Here is a 20,495-nt window from a genome sequence, read left to right on the forward strand (position 1 = left end):
CCAGGTCAGAATAAACCAAATACATTAAAAGCAGAACCTGGAAAAATCAACACCTCAGCCAAACACTCTGATGTGAAATCAGCACAGCCCCACCACACAGCACAGTGTGGATCGTGCGGTGAAATACACGACCTTGTTTGTAGTGTAGCGGCCTCACAGGACTTTGTTGGGCTTAAAACCTGGCTCCATCAGGGAAAAACAAAGTATGCAGACCTCTCTTCACACTCTTGATCTCCCCCTCTTGCTACAAAAGGTACACAAGCACAAAGAAACATTCATGGAAAGATGCTTCATGTCAAACCTTACACAACACCATCTGAGGTCTCTCAAGGCTGCGTGTTACGTACTGGCTTTCAATGGAGCATTTGTTCTGCCGACAGAGTGAAGGACACAAAATGAAAGACAAACTAGTGGTTCAGGTCTAATCCAACCTGTGTCGTGTCCACTCACCATCTCACTGAGGAGCCTATCCTGAACTGACTTCATATCTTTTCTGATCAGGGACATCTGAAAACAGCAGGCAGAGCAGCAGGGTTTTAGGGGTGGGAACACAGAATATGACAGTTAGGACAAAAGCAGGGGAGGAGCTGACACATGAGACAATGAGATAAGCAAAATGTTGCAAAGGCCACTCAGCGAAAAATGATTAGACAGACAGGTTGACAGGCAGAGGTGACACGTTCTATTTTAAAAAAACAGATGAACAGTGAATAAATGTTCTTTTTTTCAGAGAGAACTCAGCTCCGGATTCACAAAGCTAGTTAGAAGCCTAAGATTTGAGCAGCACGATAAAGCTCGTATTAGAGGTCAGCTGTGAAGTTCAGGCCTGACAGTCAAACCTGGGATGTGAATATTCTCTGCTCGTACTCCAAGCTGGCACACGTGTTACTCTGGAGGGCTTTCTTCAGGGCCTCATTTCTGGAGGGAAGGAGACAGACAATCATGCAATCCACCTTTCCCACCGTCCTCTGAGGGGAAGCAGAGGACGGTGGGAGAACACACAGTGAAGGTTAAGGAAAAATAAATATAGAAATATAGTGTGGGTTAAAGAAGAACGTGGGAAATACTGATAAACACGAAACGTACCACTTCTCAAAAAGTGCACTTCTGGTTTACCAGACATTACAGTACTTGGTAAGCTGAGTAGTTTAACCGAAGTGGCTTCATATAAAGCTGTATTTGATTTGCTTTGCATGTTTCTCGTGGTATATCTCAACAATATGAATCCACTACTGACAGAGTCCACCACTGAACCACTTCACTGAATGTCCGTAAACTAGAATCAGACATATTTCTAACAGTGTCTAGTTAAGCAGAAAACCTGGCTCTGACAATAAATTATGAAAAATAAATTCTCCAGTTCTGGGCATTTATGTGACCACAGAATCGGTCAAGATGGAACTACCCGGCAGGATGACAAAGAACTAAAGACCGCTGACAAAATATGGTCAAAAGCTTTGCAATAAAGACAAAAGTCACTTACTGTAATTATGTCACATAAAATCTCTGCTGTATGGCAACAGGGGTTTGTGCCTGAGTGGCCAAAAACGAGTAGGGACGGGACACTGAGGGAAAAGATAATGGGTTCTGACTGAATAAAATCTACTGTCAGTGACCAGGGGAAGCTCAGCCACCTAAAACCATCACTCCTCTGAATCATGGAGGCAGAGGAATAATTTTAATGTTTTTTGGGTTTTTTTTTTTTATATATGAGGACAAAGGGCGCAATGAATGGGGTCAATTCAAAAACTGCATTTTTGTTTTTTAAGCTAAGTCAAGAAAATGAGGAAACAATGTTTACATCCAAATTTTTTTTTTTTTTTTTTTGTTTCTTATGAAAGGACACGTTTTGGATTATACATGTTAATTAAAGCACAAAGAGAGGTGAGGCATGTTGATGAATCTGGCTGTCATTATGATCTCAGTAAATTTCTGTCATACCCATTGCCTTTGACTAAGTATTCCAGCCAGAATGGCTGTTTGCCGTCAGACCAGCAGTGGATAATAGAAGGGGAAAGCTTGCTAAATAAAAATAAGTGAACTCAGCTTAGTCATATGAAGAAGCACTGACCAAAAAAATAGCTTGCGCTTTAGGGTGCATATCCAGCATATGATGGTAAGCCTGAGGAAAAACTTCTTTTCCAGTCAAGCTTATTAATCCATGTTCCACAGAATAAACAAGCATGTTATTCAACTGAAATTCACCTCTTGGTTTCCTGCTCCTTGTAAGAATGGAAAGCCACTGCCTGTTTTTTCCAGTAAAGCTGTGAAAGAACAGAGACCACTGCTCAGACACTGGTCAAATCAACACCAACAACACACCATATTTAGTGACAGTCTTATCTCACTGAACATTCAAATAAATAAGATATTTTCTTCTAGCAATATTACTTTCTCTTTGAACTGTTAAACAGTTAGTTCGTGCATGTGTGTGTGTTTTTCTGGGTCACAGAGTGACCTACAGTCAGGTCCCTCTCCATGTTTTTCAGCACAGTGTCATCCTGCTCCAATTTGTGGATCTCTTCCAAAAGGACCTTCTGAAACTGCTCAAGCCTCTGAGTGCTGCACAAAGGAGAGCGAATTAACAAGTGAAATGGAAATCCAAAATACACTGCAAACAAAAAAAATAAAAAAAAGCAGAGTGTTCTGATTGCAGGAAGACACAACAAAACATACAAGTACTAACAGCGTAAATCATCATTTTCTCTAAGAAACAAACTGGCTGGCAACCTGCCGTTACATTGAGCTGCATCGTGATGGCAAAAAGTGTCAAATGTTCACATTACTGTTGTACTCTATTGGCCAGTGAGAACTGTGGATGGAAAGGTTAGCTTTATGTTTTGCTTACAACCCTAATTACAGACTAACTGACCTGTATTTGGTAACTTGCACACTGAGGGAGGAAACATGCTGCTGGACGGTCTTCAAAGACTGCTTGTTATAAACCTCTATCATCCTGTAACGGTTCTGAATACAAACATACAAGAAATGGTGGTTCAGCAAGGTCATCATTCAGCAACATCTCAGGATTATTAAAAATAGAGCTGCGAAGAGATGGGATGCGTTCAAGACACGTTGTGAGAATATATTATATTAATATTCACTGCTTCACACACATGGCAGTCACGCCTAAAACATAACACATTATTTTTAGTGGTGTTAAGATCCATTTTGAACCCGCTTCATAAAAAGGGGAACTACATAATGTAGAGAGTCAGTAAGTCAGGTACTGCTGCAGATTCTCTTGCTTTGGTGACTGTATAAATGTGTGTCACTGTTTGTTTGTGTGTGTGTCCAACCTGGAACTTCTTCTTTAGCTCAGAGCTAAACTGCTGACAAATGATACTCGGATTTACACCAGTTCCTGGAGGCTCCAAATCCTCATCCTCGGCCACATCTCCACCCGTCACTTCAGCCTCCCAGTGGCTAGATCTCACTGTGTGGGAAGAGGACATGACCTGGCTCACCTCACCATCAGCAGACACCTCAGCAACTGAGGATAACAGACAGACCCACTGATACGTTAGGAAAGACTGCTTCAGAGTCCAATTCTAGGTAAAACAAAACAAAAAACAAAAAAAAACTCTTATTTAAATTATACCCAGTTGCAAATTGTGCTTTCTTTCAAACTGAAAAAAGAAGGCACTGAGAACAAACATTTCCACTGCATTGAGACTTATTATAAAAAAAAAAAAAGAAAGAAAAAAATTCAACCACCAAATTCCAATCTGTTTATCCATGAGTCCAAGTGAATGTTTGTGCCAAATTTGAAGTAGTTCCCTCCAGGCCTCTCCGAGATATTGCGTTCACAAGAATGGGACAGACGGATGGATGATCCGAAAGCATAAGGTGGCTGGAGCAGACACATTAAAATGTAGCTCACGTGTAACTATTACATTATCTTTTATTCTAAGGCAACTTAACCTTTTGGCATTTCTAATAGTGAACAGACACCAGTTCCAGAAAAAGATTCTCATCAAAAGGTCTATTCTTTGTCAAATTGCCTGATAAAAACTGGGGAAAAGTGTCCCTGAGCCATGAGCTCTTACAGTCTTATTCTTGGTATTCTGACATTCTTCTGATATTCTTTCTTTGGTAACTTTAAAAGTTCTATCCTTTGGCCTGCTCCCCTTCTTCCTTTTCTAAACTACCTTGCTCTCCCCAGGTGTGGACCTGACCATGACGTCCTGTTGCTGCAACAATGAGGAAATAGGAGTATTATCCTACGAAGGTGTCATTGCCAATATTAGAGGTAAAACTATGAGAATGGTTATGTTATTCAAGCACCTCTGTATTGTGTTAATTGCGTAGCATATATTGTGTAAATGATGATTTAAAAAGTAACTTATCAAGCGATGCCACATGGGATCCAGCCAACCTTAATTTCAGAGGATCACACATAAAATTCAAACCAATAAAAACAGGTTTGTTGATTTATGAAAGGATGGCACACACTGCCCATGTTGCTGAAAATGAATGTAGTGACATTCATAATGCTTCTATGAATGTTTTTCTGCATGAGAAGGGTTGATTTCTAGCTATCATTCCATCTGGACGTGGTGTTGTCCCTGACAGAATTTACCACTAATTACCCACAAACAACACGTCTTACAGGACTTGAACAACTTCCTTGGCTTCATCCGAGGAGAAGGCTGCACTCTTATTTTGCTTTTCTTCCCTTCTTCCTTCTCATCTTCCTCGGAATTACTGGATGAGGGGATTCGCCGCTTGCGACTCGGTCCTGTAACAAGTTACAATACATTACCTTGTTTATGACTGTTTCTGAAAAAAGGTACTTCCTCTAAAGTTGAGGGAATTTGCGCTCATCATGACTATTTCATTGGATGTAATTTTCCACTTCATTATAAAGTTGTTTAGATAGTAGAGGAAATCTAGCTCTGGAATTAGATTGTAGTAACTGGAAAACACATTTATACCTAGGACTGACCAAGCTGAACACAACAGGTCTTTTACCTGAGATATGCAGCTGTGGAGGTTTTATGTCTTGGTCTGAAGGAGGTGTTTTCTGAGAGGGTGGATAGTAATGCATTAGTCCTCTGTAACTCAGTAACTTATTAGAGGTCTTTCGATGCTGCCAATCATCCATTCATCCATCGCATCATTATCATACAATCATAAAACGTTAACTGTAGTAAAACCCTCCCTACCTCTGTTCTATGAGACACAGTGAGAACAGCACTGGAGCTGTCCTTAACTCTGCTAATGAGCGCTGATGACTTAGTGGATGATTGGCTCAGTGAAACCTGGGATACTGAAGACACTTTACTAAAGCCATAAAGGCATCCATGGTTGACAGTGTCTTCAGGGAATGGTGACTGAGGAGGAGACTGCATAGACGGCTTTTCCAGCTCAGAGAGTGTGGACGTCAACAGGGGCCGAGTGGACAGACACAAAGGAGACCGAGGTGCTGGGGATAGACAGCGCTGAATTGGACTTAGCTGGAAACAAATAGAGGGAAGGATGACAGGACAGAAAGTGATGAGAAAATGATGGACAAGAAGAAGTATGGCATCTCATTTACTGGTTATCTAATCACTATGCCTGTCATGAATTAGGGACAGTACAATGATAAAGACATTTTCCACAGTGCATTAAGAGGCACAGATGAAGTGTTGCAGCGCTATAATCAGTTCTGCCTAGAGTTAAATAGGTCATTTTAATCATGCTACTAAATTGTTCCGTACATCATGTGTAATTCCAACAGTTTCTACATAAATACATGATGTATTTATTAGGTAAAGATGAATTTCTCAAATGGCCACTTCAGATTTATGGTTTCCGCACATTCACCCCTGAGATAATCACAGTCATCTAATGTTAACCCTGACAACTGCTAGCAGGTACGGATGGAGCAGTCTGAGATTGAAATACTGCTGAAGACGAGACCCTCAAACCTCAAAAATGGTTGTGTAGGGAGGGAAGTGTTACTTCTTCACTTTCCCTGCCCACATTTTCTCAGCTGGTCTGGGAATTTCAAATAGCAACGCTCAGGTCACAAACCTACTTCCTTACGTTCCAGGTTACTGTGCATGAATGCCTTCAGTCATCTAATAATTCACACCTCCATTCATGTCACTCTAGTGATTCTCACATGACTATCGTGTGACGTCAGTGACCTCCATGTAGTGTAAAGGTGTGTGATTCACTCAAACGTGTTAAATACCAGGGAACTCCCAGCCACTCATGAGATTCAAGTCTAGTTGCAATTGACAACTATAACATATTCCAGTCTACACTGCCCAGATATACAGTACAGTATATAAGAATATCATCAGAGTAAAAATGAATTCTTTGAATGTGATTCTAAGACTTGACACAGAATCCATGACTACATAAGATGTCAGAAAGGTGCTGTTTTACCTCTGCTGCGCTAGAACCAAAGGGAGGATTGGGTGCAAGGGTTTGACCTCGCAGTGAAGGGAGAGAGGGCACAGGCTGGATGGACTGCGTCCTGGTTGTGCTGCGCTTCTTTTCTGCACTGTAGAAAGAGGAGAGCTTGAGGTTTCCTTTACTGCTGACTGTTGAACGAGGTTTGGGTAGCAGCAGGACTGGCGAGGGGGTGTCGTGGAAGGCAGGCTCAGGGGAGGCAGGGAGTGGGGAACCCCGCGGGGTGAGGAGAGGGGAGCAGGTCAATCCCAAGGTTGGAGCTGACCTCTCGGCAGCTGTGAGGGTCCAAAACAAGCACAGATGTTCAAGCAGCTGGCCTCAGAGTGTGGACAGAGTGTAAAAGGTCAATTTATACATGCTTTTCTACATATCAATTTACAGTTAAGAGGTTGGAGAGCAATAGGGTCATTTATGTAAGAGTTTTAAAAACTTTCTGCATAAAGGTGGTCAGAGTGAAAATGCAACTTGTGCAAACAGAATACCAAATGTTTTACGCCTTTATAGGTACTAATACAAAATATCTAACACAGAACTGTCTAAGTAAATACTTTATATAAAATGGTGGCAACAATGTTAGTTTTGGGTGAAGAATATTAATTTGTACCAATGGTCATATCAGGCTGCATAAATTCAAAACCTCTGTAATGTTCAAATACAACAAGCGCCCACTTTATCAGCTACAAACCAAGTTAACTGAGATGAACTTAGGCCCTCCATGTGACTGAATAATTACCAAAGGTTCTTTCATTCACTCTTGAGCCAGTTAACTACACAGGAAGTGTTGCTATACTAAGTGAAAACCAAATATTATCTTGCTGTACAATTAACCATAAGTGGAATCTAAGCAGAAGCAATATTTGATTGAATAAAAAAAATTTTGCCACAAAAGTGTCAAAACAGCTATTAATTATATATGTGGCCACTGTGATGGAATTAATAAACCATTTGACCCACCATGAAACATGCAATAGACATTAGCTGATGTCAAAGGAGTCAAATGACTGTTATCTAACTCTGATGTTGGCGAGTGGCTTTCCACAGAGTCTTACATCTCATCCTCTCGATGAAAGGAGGCGACAGACAGAACGAGGTCTGGCGGGCAGCCCAGGAATCTTTCAATGCATTCATCTGTTCTTGGACAGGGACGACATTTTTCTTATTTAACTTCGAAGTTTCTTGAGGAACATTCGCAGGCCTCTGTTTCTGAAAAACAAAATGTTCCTGTTATACATAATGAACAGCAAGCACAAACCCCATTCAGGCCCATAACATGCACGTGCATGGTCAGGACAGTGTCTTTTTCCCATCATGCCGCCCTACAGTATCTTGATATGTGCATATGTATCTTTTTGTACAGACCAGCACAACATTTTCTTATGCATCTTCTTAGGACTACATACATTCTTTCTTTGTTTAAATTAATATGTAAATATATATCCACATCGCATGTGGATATATAAAATATGTGTATTTTGTAAATATATAAACCACAAGCATCTGCTAAAATGTAAATCAGTTATCCAATATGGAGAGAAGATTTTGATATATATATATATGTATATATATATGTGTATATATATATGTGTATATATATATATATATATATATAACCAGAATTTTCTAAATGGGATCATTAACTGAAAATCAACTAAATATAGTATCATCAGGTCTTCTCACTCTTCCCCTGCTGGTCTACCACATATTTCTGTTGGCAGACAAATGCAAAATGTAATGGGATATTGTTGCAACAGTCTACTGTAACGACAGCTCTGATGTTAAAATGATTTCCACAGTGACCACATTCAAAATGTATATTATTATCCATTGACAGTGCAAACAATATAATCAGCAACGACCCAGAAGTCTTGTATATTCTTCAGAGCTAAGTATGGTAAACTAACACGACATGTGGACTGTCAACAAGCTTTACAGCTGAGAAAAGTTGCCTGTGGCTGAACTTCTCTCTGCCTTTGCCTGCCAAACGCCAATTTTATTTCCACCCCATGTTTTTGCCCTGCCAGTTTGAGTTTCTAAACGCAGTATATGATGATTGGAGAACAACTGAAACCATCTGTGGAGTTTACTGTAACTCAGATGTACACGATCAGCCACAACATTAAAACAGGTAACCAGTTTTAATGTTGTGGCTGTTGAGCAGTGTATATCCGTGAGCTCATTCTACACCACCAGTAATGTGATTTAAAACTTATTTTGTAGTTCCAATTATTTTCCATGGCTTGACTAAGTCAGTCACAACATTAAAACAGGTGTTTGGTGGTAGGTGTTTTCACATTTTTTGCTTTGCCTGATAAAATTAAATCATATTCATGTTTGGAACACTTTAGTTGTACAGTCCCACAACAAACAAACAGAACCTCTGATTGGTGATTGGTAATTGCTATCTGATAGTATGAGCATGATTTAATACGTATGTGTTTTTCCAATAAACACAGACATACAGATGCTTTATGGAACGCACCATAGATATATATTTTTTTTTTACCAGGATAAAGTGACATATAAACCCTATGACCTCTACCTTGGAAGCGGATGGCTGTTCTGACATTGGCTCTGGCTCTGATTGCCTGCTATGATGGTTGTTCTCTAGCTTCACAAGACTTTTGGATGGTTGTTTGCTGGCAGACTTTTTCATCTTCATGTGAGGAGCCTCATGAGTTCTCTCAGTACTCTCCAGATGATGAGGCAAGGAGTACTATTCATTAAGGGAAAAAGAAAGTATGATTTTAGTTTCTTTGCAATAGCACTATAATTAACTACTTTCTTTCTAATATTACATACAAAAGCAGATATATTCAACTTTCCCAGTGTTTTTTTTTCTTGTCTACTGGAGATGTGGAATGTGTCAAACTGAAATTTTGAAGTATCATACGTGATACCTGCCATCAACATCAAGGATTTTCAATTAAATCTACCATTCACTTCTTCATTTTTTTAATGATTATTTTTGCTTAAGTAGTTTATTAAAATAGTTAATTATAAATAATTATTTATTTACTTTATTTAATTATAAAGAAAGTAGTTAATTAAAACACTGACAATTTTCCTGACCTCCGCAATGAGAAATTCATGTGTTTAAGATCCAAATGTGTGAGCGTGTGAGTGGGGGGGGGGGGGGGGGGGACTAGCACTCTGTGAAAACATGGTGTTTCAACATGAATGCTTGATAATGCGACTGTGTACACAGTACACAGTACGTAACACTTCTTCCTGCATGAAAGATGGTACCATTATTATTATTATCATTATTACTATTTGGAGTTAAGATGTCTGTTCCATGCTGTTTAATGCTGACCACACTGATTTGTTATTTTATTCAATAAAATACCAAAATGGTAAACGCTATGAGAAAATCCACATTACTAAATACTTCAGATAGATACAGTAGATAGAATATCCTTATCAAAACAAACCTAGTTTCATAGTCATGTGGATATACAAAAAGAAAAATAACTATATTAAGTATTTCAGAAGAAAATAAAGAGAAAAAAAGTGATATAAAATATGGGGAGATCTTTTGCCTTGGGAACAAGAGGCCTCTCTGATTCTGACTGGCTGTCATCAGTATCTGGCTCCCTGTAGCTCTTGGTAGAGGTGGCTGCAGCCCTCTTGGGCCTCCCGCCTGCTGCATGTGGTCTGTTGGCTGCTGCAGCTGGCTTCACTGTCTTCTTTGGCTGCTCCACACTCTCCTTCACATTGTGCTTCTTCTGCTTTAACAACAATGACACACTGTGGCTGACTGTGATAGTGCATTAAAGGCTTAAAGCAGATAATTTACAAAGAAAACAATACTGCCTTACTCTTATGGGTTTGGTATTGTCCTTTGCAGGTTTTGGGGAGGGTGGTGGTAACTCTAGGGATTCATCTGCAAAGAGAGAAAGAACATCCTGTGCTTAGAAATACTTTTACATAATTGTACTAACACCCAGTCGTATTGTGACGAGTCTCAGATTGAACACACGAATGTGTGGCTTTAAGGGCTTACATGAAATAAGAGCTGGCACAACTTTAGGCTTGCTGGGTGCCTGCCTTGAATATTTGGTAACTTTAGGTTTGGGTTTCCTGCTTGACTCCCTCAGCCAGCTGACCTCTGTCATGGCATAGTCTGTATCTGTCTCACTGAACAAATGCTTTTTCACATACCGCTTCTCCTTCTCCTAACATGAAAGGTAGTGGAAGATAGACAGATTAAAAGAGAGAGAGAGAATGATTATTGACCACCACATGATGCAGTTTAATTTTTTTGGTCATTGTTGCATAATTCTTGGCCCTATAATAAGAATAAGCCATAACTTGCAAAAAGAGAAACATTTCCTTATTTATTCCTTATATGTGTTTTCTTCCCTTTTTACTGACAAGAGCAAAACTGTATCAGTACACGAGTCCCGACCAACTTCAACTTTTATTTATTTACTTTATAATAAAACACTACAGTACAACGAAAGTATACCTTTGTCACAAGCTGTCCTTTCTCAGCTGTGCTGTGGAGTGCTGAGGAGTCATGGATGCTGCTGTCAAGCAATATGGAGAAAATTATGTTAATACAAAACTATGACAAAAAGTTACCATTTTAAAGAAATTAGCCCACAAGACCTACCTGCTCGATATGGCAGAAGTATCAGTGAAAGGTTTGTCCTTTTCCTAAACAGCAATAAATCACTTCAAATACCACAGTGACATATCATGTATTCTTGTATAATACAGCCAAAGCTGTAAAATAACTAACATTAGAAATATTTACCACAATACTCACTGGTACATCAATACTGAATGCAAAAATATCCTTTCTGTTCAACAGGGAAAAAGGCATTACATTAATTCTAAAATGCAATAAACTGAAATATTCAAATCTACCCCAAATCTTTTCATTGAACTATATTACCTGTTCTCTGAAGAGTTTGTTGCTGTTTTACTGTGGGATTTCACTACGCTTACAGCTCCAGATACACCTCTCTATGGCAGATAAATAACATCTTTAGTAAAACAAGCAGGAGAAAAGTAACTTAAACTTACTCCTAACTATAATTCAGGTGATCATTACTTACTTTAGCGGTTGAAAACCAGCTTGTACTGAAGATCGGCCTATTACAAAAGCACTAACAGTCATTAAGTGGCACGGTTACACTAGCAATAACATTTGTTCATCTACTACAGTACAACATAATGTAGCCCTACAACCATCAACATGGACACCTGTTAACAAGAGGAGGAATCCAGCTCTGACGGATTTTTTCGGCAGTATTTTTTCCTGTGGATTGGGTGTCAAGCTCATAATGGCTTGAGATGTGCTTCACCATGCTTCCTGCAACCTCTGCATCTCTCTGAGTAGACAATAGAAGGTGTGAGACTCACAATATGCAACATTAAGAATCTTAGAATGGACATTAAGCTGGTTAGAGTTTACACATTCCATACCTTCTCTTTGATGGAAAGGGCCCTGTTAGTTTCAGCCTTAACGTTGGGATGTATTCTCTCCTGCAGAGCTTTGGTTGCAGGGGCCTTGACTGGAGCTTTGTTTGGAGCAGTATCCGCCTGCAGTGACATTTGGCCTTTGCTCTTACCTTTGGCCAGGCTGTTCCTCTGGGCCTGCCGCACTTTGGGAGTACACAAAGTGGAAGCACACTGGTCTGCAGAGCTATTGCCTTTAGAGTCCTCTCTGGTGTCAGACAGTTTTCTCTGGGGTGCAGCTGGCTCTCGATTTCCACAATCTTTGTTCCTCTCATTGAGGACCTGCTGCAGGCGCTGGGTGAGTTCGGTATGGAGCTCCTTTCGGCTGATGGAGCCTGAGCCTCGAACTGACAATCTCAGTGATGAGGATGGGTGCTCCTTCTGTTGTACCAAAGGCTCTAAAGAACGAGGCTCTAAAGATTAAAAAAAAAAAAAAAAAGACTTTGAAAACAAAAAAGCTTGATAACATTCTTTTTTCTTAGATTGGTCTTGTGTGTGTTACTAGTTATTGCATATAATGTGCAAACCGTTTAGCAACGTCTGAGAATTAGTAAATATATCTGATGGCTTCTTTGCTTACCAGGTCTTGGCAGAGTATTTATTTTCTGTGTGGGCATCATTAGCATTTCAGAAACTGACAATTTCTTCCAGTTAGATCTGCAAATTGAACACATAAACACGTTGTGATATCCACTGTATATACACCTATTGTGCAAAAACAAATACCAATTATTACCATCAGAGCACTGATAGTAATGGATCTTTAAAGAGTGTGGTGGTTCTACACAGTGCTTACATGTTTCTCACAAGTCTGGGTTGGGTGTCAGGCACAAAGCTATCCTCTGTAAGTAAAAAGATCAAGGGTGGTTTCAAGAGTCTCTGAAAAATAATGGTACAGCTGTATTTCTGAGTTAAGATAAAGTCAACTCAATACCCAGAGTCTGTTCTTCTCCCGGTCCAGCTAGAACTAACTCTACTGCTTTTGCAACCGGTATGTTCTGTAGGAAAAGCAGAGACAACCAATGTAAGTGAACAATGTAGTTTGTGTAAATACAAGTTTTCTTCTACTGAAATAACATGCAAAATACACACAGGACTCTCAGGCCACATCATAGCCTTACAGGTAGAAGAGAAATCCTGTTTGGGGAGCTGGTTGGGACCGATAGTCTCAAACATTATCTTGGTTCTGGGTTATTATCTTAATCATTAATACATAAAATGACTAAAAAGAGTAAAAGGCAATATGAATGTGAATAGTTTAATCGTATCGTAAGTTTAGAAATACTGTGCAGAAGTAGACAATACAAACTACCTTAACTTTATTAATAAAATAACAATTTGGTGATTATACCTTTTTCAGTTTGTCACTCTTGTTCTTATTGGCCTTTCTGGAAGCCGAGCTCTGTAGAGACACATCACTCTGGACAGAGGCCGTGACATTAAGCTTTCATTCCAAAAGCAAAAAACAATATCACTTTTTGCATACCGTGAGATCACATTTTTGGCTTGCTGTTTAGAACTGAACAGTGTTTAGTATTTTAAACACTTACACAGCCAGTGTCCGTATCATACCTGCTCTGTTATGCCACCTGCTTTAGTGCTGCTGGGTGTTGTGTCATGACTGCAGGTCTTAGCAGTCATCCTTGGTTCTCCCAGGTAAAATCTGCCTTTCCTATCACATGAACGAACCATCTCCAGAGGTGGCTTCCCTTTACCCAAGACAGGAGTGTCTACAAGAGAGAAAAGAGCAACGTTATAGTTGCCTTGCATTAATTTATTTTTTGCAGACAAAAAGAAATTAAGAAAGATAGAATAAAGAAAGTAATAAGCAAACTGCACAGAATAGTTTGGGCTATTATACTGTGGTTGTGAATACGGATATGACAAGAATCTTGATGCATGTGAAATAGACATGCTGTTAAAGACTACTAAGGACTCACAATACCATGAAGGTAGTGCACTAATACAGGATCTGGTGTGACAGCAATTCTTCGCAGTTTCTAGTGTCCACCTACTTGATGGCATACCACCTGAAATGTTGCTGATGATGGTGGAGGACTCTGAAATCCTCATCTTGGCTGGGGTCGCCATCTGGATGGAAGATCAGAATGACTTTGTCTGTGAATCTTTTGTGTGGCCTCCTTAAAGGACCAGTGTGTAGGATTTAGGGGATCTATCGGCAAAAATGGAATATAATAATAATCATGTTTTCATGAGGGTATAATCAAGAAAATATAATCCTAAAAAGAATTGTTTCATCAGCTTAGGAGGAGCCCTTCACATCTATATAGTGAGCGGGTTTTCTTCCACAGCCTGTTTATACAGTAGCCCAAAAAGGACAAACCAAACACTGGCTCTGCTGAGGGCCTTTTGTGTTTTTACGTTACCTTAAGGCCCCTGCAGATTCTCCGACACATTTGAAAAGGGAAGAACGAGGGAAGGGGTATTCAGTTGGATCCAATCTGCAAAGTCACTGATAGATCCTATTAAATCCTACACACAGGATCCTTAAATGGGTCATTTAAATGTAATAATCAACTGATCCCATATAATTATTTTATATGGGATTGCTTTCACATGAAGTTAATAGCACAGTGTCATGTACACAATGGAAATATTGAAATTCTGCAGTCAATAAGGACACAGTGTCTTGCAGAATGATGAAAGAATACCTGTCAGCAAAACATTTAAATCTGATAGTTAGTTCCCTTGCTCTCTACGCCCCCTACTGGCCTTGACAGACATTCTGGTTGCACATTTTCATGGCAGAAATGCAACCAACAATTGCACTTCTTGAGTGTATTCATTGCTTCATTTTCCATGAAGACATAACACAGAGTGGTATGTAGTTACAAATCAAATTTCTTAATTGACCACTATTTGTTAACAATCTCACTCACAGTCAAATAAATGATACAAGTTTGATGCTTTAATTATTCTTAATCATTGTTAATAAAATCCTTCTTTCTCTCCAGTTTGCAGGCTTTAAGTATATATTGTTACATAAAATCCAGTTATACAAAATAGTGTAATAAGTGGAAAGAACCACTGCTTTGTCTAAACTGCCATTTAATGCACCTGGAGTAATTACAATGTACGAGCTATATATTGACTGAATTTGCATTAATCACTCAGCAACCACAAAAATCCAAAACACTCTAAGAGCCTTGTTATGTATGGTTATGAGTTCACTGAACTGTCAAAGTTTGTTGTCACTGACAAATGTGTATGTGTTGAGTTAAAACATAATATGTTTAACTGCTTCATATTTGATTTGATATACAACACAAACCTCTGTTACTCGTATAGGTGCAGGCAGGGCAGGTAAAGGGTTCAGGGCAGTATTTTTCTCACTTTCACCAAGGGAGACCTGGCTCTCTGGAACAACCTCCATGGAGAAACAAGCAGAAACATCTGACAGCTCTAATGCTGGTTTGCACTTTTTCAAAATGTTCAAAGCACTTCTGATACAGTAACATATTAATATAAACCTCATCACTAAAGCCCAGCAACCACCATGACATTTATTTGTTTGTAGCTAGGTCCCAGTTACTGACATAACTGGGGCATAAGTGTACATAATCTAACCTTTGAATTCAGGTGTGCTCTGAGGCCATCTCTTGACTTCAGTCGATCACATAAATGGGTATCCACCCCAATCATTGACAGTTTAAAATATTTTTGTATCTGCAATGACCATATTAATCATTGCAGCTGTTTACTTGAGAGCACTGTGTTAACAGACCATTGCTTACCTGGGAGTTGTTCTCTTCCATGATGATTTTAACTGTAGTCTTCACCACAGATGTGCTCATCTTTCCCACAAAGTCCTGACAGGGAGAGATGATTGTCACTGTAAATCATTAACCTGGAAACTCTACATTCTGCTTAGAGCCAAAACAAGAATTCTGTAATTTACAAATTTTACAAGCAAGGAAGTGTTTAATCAAAATCATAACTGTTGAAACTGAAAAAAAAATGTTAAAAGCCAAGTTCTTCTCAAGGTCATAACTGTATCTCTAACATTTACTCAGCTTACTGTGTTTTTGCTGTCTCCATAGATGCGACAAACAACCTGCAGGATGTCCAGCGAGGAGCTGAAGTGGATGGTAATGCTTGATCCTTCAACAGGACCGACGATAACCACGTCTGACAGTTTTAACTGCAAGATTTTCCTCTTACCCTCCTCTGTAGATTAAAAAAAAAACACTCTTCTATACAGTAGTGAAAACCACATGAGCTAAAGAAAAAAATATACACGTGGCCAGACCGCATAAATCAGAAGGGGATATCAAGTCCATTTGTGCATCAAAATGCCTGTAGTTTAACAGGCAAGTGCTTTTTTTCTTGGTGGGTGGATGCATTGAATATAATTAATACATAATTGTGTTGGCTGTGAAATCTGCAGCTAAAGGGCTGAGCAAGAGTAATTAGTAATGCGGTTGTTTTTATGCTTTGATTACCTGTAACAGTGTAGCTCTGGACTTCATTCTCATTTATACATATCGTTTCCCACTGGCCCTCCTGCATGAAGGAGACACCACTCTACGTTAGACATTAACAGATGTCTCCTGTTGATTATGTAAATATAGTTGTAGGTTAAACAGCACTTTTTGAACTGATCGTTAATCCAGAGGTACCTGTGCCTCTTCATCAGCCAAAGAGAAGTAAAAGGAGATGCTGTGGCTGCCAAGGTTGAAGTCGATCCAGAATTCCTCCAGCTTCTCATCAGCTGGCATTAGCAGCTGACAACATAACCACAAACCAACAGACTTAGGAGTATGTTATGGATTGTGATATGCCACTTTACATGCAACATTGTCATTGAACAAAGAAGGCAAAGGCATTTTGAGTTGTATCTTATTGTCCTCAATGTGCTTTTAGACTCAGACAGAGAATCTGTACTTGTTTCTAAGTATTTATGGACTTTCACTAATGTTGTAATTTCAAACTGTTTTTAGAAATCCTGGTGATACTGACCTCATACTTGTCCAGATAAACTTCCAAACAAGGGTAGGAATACACTCTACAGTGCAGAGAGGACATTGATATTCAGTTATGTGCATCTGTCTTCAGCAGTACATGTGTTCCCTACCTTTGTTCTATCAACAACCCCCAAATACTGTACATAGTTGGAGAATTTAATGTTTATTCAATGAATGCTTGTTATCACTGGGGAAAGAGGTCGAACTATAACTAAGCCAGTCATTCTCTCATTATGAGTCAGTGGTATGAAATAAGAATTAAACTGAACTGTTCCGCTTTTGAATGCCAAACAAAATGACCCCTCAAGCTCCCCAGAAGCACTGAGCTATGCTATGTATGTACCTTCTCCTGTCTCCCTGCATCCCATTCACCAAGTTCAGAAACTTGCGACAATCCTGAAATCACACACATTTAAATTAAATTCTATGTAACCTGCTGGAATATTAATAAATCTATAAGCTGCCATAATAGCGCTACAAAATCTAAATGCTAATGATATAAATTCCCTAATTTTACCGTCTCAAACTCAGAATCACGGATCTTGGCAAAAGCACTGGCCACATGCTCCATGCTGAACCATCGATCTGCCAGCTCCTTCCTCTGGTCAGGAGTGGCCATTCTGCACAATGCCTCCATCAGGGCTGTCTGCAAGTCATAATCTGACACAAACAGACTGTGTTGTGCATTTTTTGTGCCTACTTATGGTTTTGGTTGAAAAAAAGGAAGATTTTATCACTTACCACCACCTTCCAATATCTGACCAGCCAGCTTGATCCTGAAGAAATATGATGCACAAGCAAAAGTTCAACAATGTGTAGATATTGTGAAAAATGAGTAATACTGATCCTTGCTATGAGGAAACTACTAAGAATTACATGATATCCGAGGCCTCCTGTGAGGTTAGGATCTTCTTCACTTTCTTAAGCTCCGCTGGGATTTTGTCCAGAATTAAGTTAAATTTGCGAACTGCCTGTTAGAACATTATCAGCAAGTTAATTTACGAACAAATACCTGACTCACAGTTTTTAACGATGCTCAGAAAATGCAGTTATTAACATTATTTCAAACCTCCTTCTGGATCAATATGTAGACTCTAGGGTCCACTCCCAACTGACCAACAGGATACAGGAAGGACTCTGTGATTTTGTATGTTCCTGCAAACAACATACAGGGGTAATACTGTGAACTGACACAAAACAACACCAAGGGAAACCTGATTTGACAGTGCCTACAAGTAAGTGGGATATTGGGATCAGAATTACAAATTTAGACACTAGTGTGAGAATTTCACTCTCTATCGGTGGAACAAAGAGATTCAAGTGATTCTGTGACTTTAAGATTAGTTGGATAAATGATGAGATTCCTAAACATCCAAGGATCCAAACCTAAAAAGTCTAAGTGAAAAGGAAACACGCATATTGAGGATGGAATACAAATAATGCAATGCACAAGCATACCCTCTTTGCATGCTTCATGAACCACCTGTAACAGAGAGGAAAGAAAACACTTTTACATTGAGGACACTGACATGACTGATAATCCAAAGTGTGTTTTGCTGTTAGACATTAGCTCACCATTAAGGCATCAAAAAAGTCCTCAGAAAGGTTGAACAAGGTCTCATCCCACCGCGGGCCACATTGGATCCACAGTTGCCTGCATTTCACAAACCACTCCACCATGTGCATAAAACCAGGTTCAATCAACAACTAAGTACATTTACATATACAGCACTGTGTGCCTGTGTGTATTATATGTGTACTTATCTTTTTGATCAGGCCTTGACCTATTAATCCTGAAAGGCCTTGATCACCACCAGGTAGTTTCAGGTTTTCCCCACATTTGTAGATGACAGCAAGACCCAAACTGGCTGATTTGGAATCTTTTCGATCCAAGCTCTACATAAACAGTATAGACATGGTTTCATTAAACCTACAAACAGCAGAGCATCATGGTATATTAGTGAGTGTGCTCAGCCACATCTTACCCTGCATACAAGTTTATCCAATTTGTTGAGAAACTGTTGGGAACATTTCGTAGGGGTCCGTTCATTTATATCCCTTTGCAAGAATATATCCAGGGCATGAACGTCCCCACTCTTTAACACCTCATCAACGATTTTCTCCAACTGTGAACGAAAAGGGTTCATCAGAATTTACTGTTCACTACTACAGCAGATCACCAACACAAACTTAGGCTAATGACAGTCATGTTGGTAAGCTAGGTTCTTTGAGGATTGCATTCCCACCCGTGTGTCCTGATCCGGTGCCATTCTTCTTTCCGAGGAACGGCTTTACTGCCACTTGGCCTCTCCTGTCTTCAGAATGACTGTAATGGAAAACTACCATTAACCTCAACGTTAAGTAGCTAACCGTTGACGATGTAACTTTCTCAACGGTTAGCTTAAGATTTATGTCAACATTAAACATAAACCTTCCTCAGACACTTTATGTAAATGTTGTTGTACATAAAGTTTAACAGAGGCTAAAGTATTTCTAGCAAACAAAAGTCCAACATCTTGCCCTGTTTATCACTCCGTAGTTTAAGGCCAGGGTTAGCTTGAGATACCCGCTGCTAATGCTAGCTAACAGGTAACTCTCCTAGCTAACACTAATTTCCGACCATGACGGTCAGCGGCCACTAAACAACTAAAACTTTACAACTAAAATTGTTTGCGGATACGGCATTTATTTAGCAATATTTTTTACGTTACTTACGGTGTTGTCAAATTTGGCTCTAAAACATGACATGGTACTTCTTTTTTTTTTTTTTTTGACAGTTTCTCAATCGACACACCTCCAAACGCGCGAAGCTTTCGCCACGCAGGCGCAGGACGCGTCCCTAACGTACCGCAATCTGCCCTCTGTCCTACTGTGTTAAACAAATAGGTTTTATGGTCCTACTACCTACCTGTGCTAAAACTCAGCGGCGTTTCTCAAAAAACTTTATTCAACGTTATTCAAAAGTTTTCCTGAGAAAAGTGAAGCATATTTCTCTGGTGTTATTCCCCTATTTTATCCTAAATACGCATCTACTTCTGTTCTGGATAGTACATTAAGACCAAGTCGCCACTTTCACAAAGACGAAGCAATAATTATTTAGTTAGCACCAAAAAACTAAATTTCCGATGAGCTTTGACAGACAGCCATGGAAGCTGTTCAGTTGCTGCATGTTGTACATTAGGGTGGGTTCAGGTTGAGTTGCACACAGTTGGACGCTTAAGTTTTAATTATTGATTATGTGAGTGTTGATAGCCAATCACAACAACCCACAAGGCAGCAGAACGAAGGCAAGAGGGGAAAAAAGACATGGATGAAAGCGAATAACAGAAGCTGCAAGAGTACAAGGGCAAATGGAGAAGTTTATCTGTCCAAATCTGCTGTCCAAAGATATTTGATTATGGCAAGTCCCCTTTAAACAAGCCTTGAAGTTGCTGTTTGATCATTCCTACATTCCTGCTTTTAATTAAAAAAAAAAATCTAATCATTTTTAAAACTGATTTTTAAAATGAAGTTTGTGACTGAGTGATTTCACTTTAGGTATGCTGATGAGGACCAGTTTAAATGAAAAGAGAGAATGAAGAGGATCACTTCAGTCGGACTGGACTCACATTTATAGTCTAAAGAGAGAGATTTGCC

At 39.4% G+C, this 20,495-nt stretch overlaps 1 protein-coding gene across 1 annotated transcript; it reads right to left on the minus strand.

The window, feature by feature from the left end:
- Positions 1 to 172: 172 nt before the first annotated feature.
- LOC121196830 (synaptonemal complex protein 2-like) lies at positions 173 to 19,129 on the minus strand. The gene is made up of 45 exons (XM_041059980.1): positions 19,106 to 19,129; positions 18,845 to 18,985; positions 18,624 to 18,755; positions 18,435 to 18,539; positions 18,318 to 18,342; positions 17,929 to 18,014; positions 17,736 to 17,830; positions 17,601 to 17,635; positions 17,377 to 17,519; positions 17,203 to 17,255; positions 16,855 to 16,900; positions 16,515 to 16,619; positions 16,338 to 16,398; positions 15,914 to 16,062; positions 15,630 to 15,704; positions 15,176 to 15,262; positions 13,860 to 13,965; positions 13,447 to 13,604; positions 13,226 to 13,276; positions 12,809 to 12,872; positions 12,671 to 12,716; positions 12,455 to 12,531; positions 11,842 to 12,287; positions 11,620 to 11,747; positions 11,472 to 11,508; positions 11,309 to 11,379; positions 11,168 to 11,213; positions 11,024 to 11,067; positions 10,877 to 10,937; positions 10,412 to 10,577; positions 10,227 to 10,291; positions 9,948 to 10,133; positions 8,948 to 9,121; positions 7,458 to 7,611; positions 6,382 to 6,683; positions 5,169 to 5,459; positions 4,975 to 5,026; positions 4,613 to 4,741; positions 3,300 to 3,493; positions 2,873 to 2,967; positions 2,463 to 2,562; positions 2,206 to 2,264; positions 840 to 918; positions 451 to 507; positions 173 to 244 (listed from the first exon to the last, which is right to left on the minus strand). Exons 1-45 carry the CDS (start codon positions 19,127 to 19,129, stop codon positions 173 to 175), a joined length of 4,872 nt encoding a protein of 1,623 aa, XP_040915914.1.
- Between the last annotated feature and the right edge of the window lie 1,366 nt (positions 19,130 to 20,495).

Source organism: Toxotes jaculatrix, chromosome 2 (assembly GCF_017976425.1).
Source record: "Toxotes jaculatrix isolate fToxJac2 chromosome 2, fToxJac2.pri, whole genome shotgun sequence".
Taxonomy (NCBI): Eukaryota; Metazoa; Chordata; class Actinopteri; family Toxotidae; genus Toxotes; species Toxotes jaculatrix.

Coding starts and splice junctions, on each gene's coding strand:
- LOC121196830 (XM_041059980.1), bottom strand. CDS start 19,129: ATGGCACCGGATCAGGACACACGG. Junction 18,015..18,317: donor TCATGAAGCATGCAAAGAGG/GTATGCTTGTGC, acceptor TGTTGTTTGCAG/GAACATACAAAATCACAGAG. Junction 17,636..17,735: donor CAGGAGGCCTCGGATATCAT/GTAATTCTTAGT, acceptor ATATTTCTTCAG/GATCAAGCTGGCTGGTCAGA.